The 4493-nt window shown below is 34.9% G+C and overlaps 1 protein-coding gene and 1 long non-coding RNA gene across 2 annotated transcripts; both read left to right on the top strand.

Moving 5' to 3' along the window:
* The first annotated feature begins 310 nt into the window (after positions 1-310).
* Positions 311-727, top strand: LOC120174363 (COP9 signalosome complex subunit 1-like). The gene has a single exon (XM_039181244.1). The coding sequence runs from the start codon at positions 311-313 to the stop codon at positions 725-727; it is 417 nt and encodes a 138-aa protein (XP_039037175.1).
* Positions 728-773: 46 nt separating this feature from the next.
* Positions 774-3000, top strand: LOC120174357. The gene is made up of 5 exons (XR_005521166.1): positions 774-1112; positions 1754-1905; positions 1993-2049; positions 2206-2863; positions 2927-3000. It is a non-coding gene; the product is annotated as an uncharacterized LOC120174357 (long non-coding RNA).
* The last annotated feature ends 1493 nt before the right edge of the window (positions 3001-4493 follow it).

Genomic DNA, 4493 nt, shown 5'->3' with positions numbered 1-4493 from the left:
CATAATTCAAAAAATTTACAAAAACACAGAGTACACTTTTTAATTTGTGCCATAAAAGCCGTATTTTAATTTCTCCATTATTTTCATCCTTTCTTCTTTCTTCCCCTTCTATAATCAGTTCACACCTAATGTTTTCCACTCATTTCATTCTCTCCTTTTCTCTGCTGATTTTCATCCCGATTCTCTTGTTCTTGTTAGGCGCGAGTTTGACTGTGATAAGCTAAAATAGTTCACACACAAACCTTATCCCTAAAATTTCCTAAATTTCATATATCATTTCATTTATATTTCTTTCAAAAAAAATTAAACAATGGTTGGAGAAGACAACATCTCGAATCCACTAATGGAGGAGATGTGTGCGAACGACATCGGGTATGTAGACGATGCACCGCCATCCTCAACGTCGATAACGGAGCGGAAGTTCTGGCCCATCATTAGTGGTGAACACCTAGAAATTAAGGCCTATGCTGCACTTTACTCCGGCCGTACCAAGATCATGCGGCTCATATTCATCTTCGACCACTGCGACAATACCGTAATACATTTGGAATCCCTAAGGATGGCTTACGATGAGCTCAAAAAGGGGGAGAACAATCAACTATTCCGTGAAATAGTCCAGAAGATCGACGGTCGATTGGGTCCGAACTATTTGATGGATTCCGCCTGTTGCGCTATGGTTGATCGAAAAGCCGAGCAAAGGAAAGAGAAGCTCATGGTTTCTAACTAAATTTATTTTCTAGAAACTATTTAGTTCTTTAGTTCTTTTAATTTGTTTGGTTTCTAACTATCAGACTAATTTAATCAAAGAAAGTATAAGAATGGGTTACAATGATTTTTGAGATTTTTAATATGCTCATGGTGCATTGGGGGATGCTTTTAAAAGCTACGTTCGAACTCGAGATTACTGTATTACGTCAAAGCATGTTATTCAAATGTGTTTGAGCGCTATTCTTGTGAGCATTGAGATGGGTCAATTTTCTCATGTGAGAAGCTACATTAGTAAGGCTGAGCAAAAACCCAAGGCACTTGACCCTCCCACTACTGCTAAGCTATGATGTGCCGTCAGATTGCCTCATTTGGAGTCTAAGAAGTACAAGCTTGCTGCTCGGAAGGTTTTCAGCTTATAAATTGTTTTTTGATCTTGCAAATTCAAATGTTGCAATTTTTCAGCTTACAATGATTTCGGATCGTTACATGCACTTTCTTTTATTCCTGATATGTTGAATTTGAGATATGGTTGAAGTGTGTAGTATTTACTTATGGTTATTTACTAAGTCATTTTCTAGAACGTGAGTTCAGAAGCAATTTAAGCCACACAATTTGGTTTGAAATCTTGTCCTATAAGATCAAAATATATGCATCTTGATCTTGAGCTCAATAAGTTCAATGAACTTAGTGTAAACAATCTTCATTTTAAGCATGCCCGGAGCATTGCTTTCCTCAAAGGAAGCCTGGAATCCTTTATGGTGTTAGATTTAGTGGAGGACATTATGGTAGAAAACTTAAAGAGAGTTAATTTGATGGACTCAAAGAAAACTAGTATTGTAGTGTTCGTTCTGATGCTATTGCAGTGCGATGGTTGTGTACCTCAAGGATTTAGTTCTGCTTCCTTTATCTGGAGCAATCCCTAAAAGTTTGTTGGCCTGATCAATTCCTAGTTTACGTACTATGCGTTTTTTTGCAGAGGTATCCGTCTGTTAGTCATCTTGTATTGGTTATTAATATGAAATGTAACAGTCGGGATTTCGTGCAGTTCTTGGAAGTGGGTTCTGAATTGGGGAATTCAGACAGTGAAGTCATTGCTCCTCAAGATGTTGCTACTTTGGTGTTCTTTGTGCACTTGCAAGCTTTGGTCGAACTGAACTGAGGGCATAAATCTCTCTAGTCCCCTTTTTTTATTTTCTGGTAATGTCTTACTGTTGTTTGATAGATTTGTAGTCATGCAATGTATTTTACTTTACAGAATAAAGTTATTGACAATATCAACTTCAGGGATTTCTTGGAGTTGGCACCTGAAGTAAGGGAGCTTATTAATGATTTTGATTCAAGGTATTATCTATCTTTAAGTAATATGTAGTGACTTTTCTGTGGTTAATATTATAATATACAATTTTTTGTCATGCGACTCTGCGTTTCAGACTCCTTACATGTTTGTAATTGATGAGAAACACTTACTTTTAACTTGTGGCTTCATTTTTATTGCAGCCATTATGCTTCCTGCTTGGAGTATCTTGGAAACCTCAAATCCAACCTGATGCTTGACATTCATATACATGACCATGTTGAGACTCTGTATAATCAAATCCAGAGCAAAGCCCTCATCAAGTATACCCACCCATTTGTGTCAGTTGATATGTGAATGATGGCTCTGGGATACACTGTTCTGTATATACTCAAAATTTATCTCATGAGTTCATTTACAAGGTTAAAGATGTAATGGGGTACCTAGTTAAGTGGCCTAGACATCTAGTCATTCTATGCTCTGATTTGGTAATATTTTCATTTATTTAAAGAAATTATATAGGTCTAATTTAAATGATTTCTTTATATTTTCATTTATTTAAAGAAATTATATAGGTCTGTAATCTCGCCATCAGGACGTAAGGTAAAATTCAAAAATAGCGATGAGGCAAGTTGAAGCATTGCAGATCGATTGTCTCTAAGAAAGGACAATGACATCGGCCTAGTGCCATATAATCCAGGGTTTGTTTTTCATTTGATTATAAAAAAAACTTAGTAACTTAATTTGGTTTTTATAGAAGACATTGGGTGTTGGCGGTGATAGATATGAAGCAACAAGTTATTATCATGATTCCTTGGGGCCCACCAATGTCCATCAGCAGTTGAAGCAGATTATTAATGCGTAAGTAACATAAATTATCGAAACATTATAGAATATTCTTTGATATATTCATCATTTTTATAGGGCAATGATATTATACACTGCTCAAAGTGGATCTACAAAAGGTTAGACTCAATTAGATCAATGTTTGGTGAGGACTTCGATCATTCGTTGTTTAAATTGCAGCTTTCATTTGACTAATCATTTATTGTAAACTGTTTGTAGTGTCTCCGTCAGTCAGGAGGCACCGAGTGTGGATATTATGTTTGTAAGTTCATGAAAGAGATAGTTGAGAATGGACTTGAAGTGTTGGTCAATAAGAATATAAGCAAACTTTTCTGATACACATCTGTCATATCATACATACACATTAGTCATAAAACTATCATATGGACTAGTATATTTTCTTGTAGAATAAAGAATACAACTATCATACATAAACATTTCTCGTATCATATACACATCTTTCATATCATATATACACATACTCCCGTCTCAACAATATATGCAAATGCAACTAGCTGTAGGAATGCCAATTAAGTTCGTCACAATAAAATGTGTTTTTTTGTACATTATCCCCATTTCCAGAACTTAGTGGTCTCCTTATGACCTGAAACTAAAGATCCATTGTATTTTTTTTTGTGCTTTGTATTTTACCTACAGAGGCGAAATATAAATTTGAGAGCATATATATTATTTTTCTATGCAAGCTTCATCTTCCATTGTTTTGCCTAGTTTTGTAATGCATTTTCCTCTCCCTCGATCTTGCCATGCATGTTGTAGCTCCTGTCAAAATGACATTTCAAATGTAAGTTCTATTCTTTATCTAAAATAGTTGTTATTATTCTCAATTACTGCTTAGCTACAGTATCGATGTTCTCTTTCCTAAACAAATGTTCTCGGTGTTGTAGAAATGCGACATGTGTAATACCTATAAATGCCTTCTTTGCATCAAGTCTTTGGTAAATATTTAACTGTGGTATGACTGGAATTTGTGTTTGGTGTGTGGTGAAGTGTTTTCCTTATTATGGTGTGGTTTGTGTTGTGTAATGAGTTACATCTGTCAGCAAAAAATACATACTGCTTGAAAACCCTGCCGAGACTGAAAGCAGAGTATTACTTGTGAACTTGTTGCTTGTTTCAGACTCTTTTTTTGTTTTAAGTATAATATTGTTCCTCAATGATCTGTCTGTTTTCCTATCCTAATGGTTGTTAAAGAGCTATTGCACCCAAGTTAGTAGGTTGACTTGAGTTTGTAAAAATTCTCAACTAAATAAACATGGATGATTATTGTTATGCTCAAATCAAGTATAGATGTAGTAGCAATACTTGCTACATGTATTGTTTTATCCTATATTTTATTTCTTAAACTTGAACTAAGGTTAAGGGGGTTTTGTGGAGTGGTCAAGTTGCATTCTCTGTATAATAAAGTTTCTTAATTAAGCAGGATCCTAATTTGTTGAATTACTACCATTTGTCTTGCTTCGTGTTTTCATATCTTAATGCCTTGCCCTGAAACTGGTTCTGACAGCACTAATTTATTTTTCTTATACTTTTAATGAAAATTAAATATTAAATGCATTTAAGCCGTTGAGTTGCCAAAAGGTTTATGCTATAGGTTGCAAATTGCTTATACGATATGGAGCTTATT

This window comes from Hibiscus syriacus, unplaced genomic scaffold (assembly GCF_006381635.1).
Source record: "Hibiscus syriacus cultivar Baekdansim isolate YM2019G1 unplaced genomic scaffold, ASM638163v2 tig00112069_pilon, whole genome shotgun sequence".
In the NCBI taxonomy this organism is placed as follows: Eukaryota; Viridiplantae; Streptophyta; class Magnoliopsida; order Malvales; family Malvaceae; genus Hibiscus; species Hibiscus syriacus.
This window is presented reverse-complemented; position numbering and strand designations above follow the sequence as displayed.

Coding starts and splice junctions, on each gene's coding strand:
- LOC120174363 (XM_039181244.1), top strand. CDS start 311: ATGGTTGGAGAAGACAACATCTCGAATCCACTAATGGAGGAGATGTGT.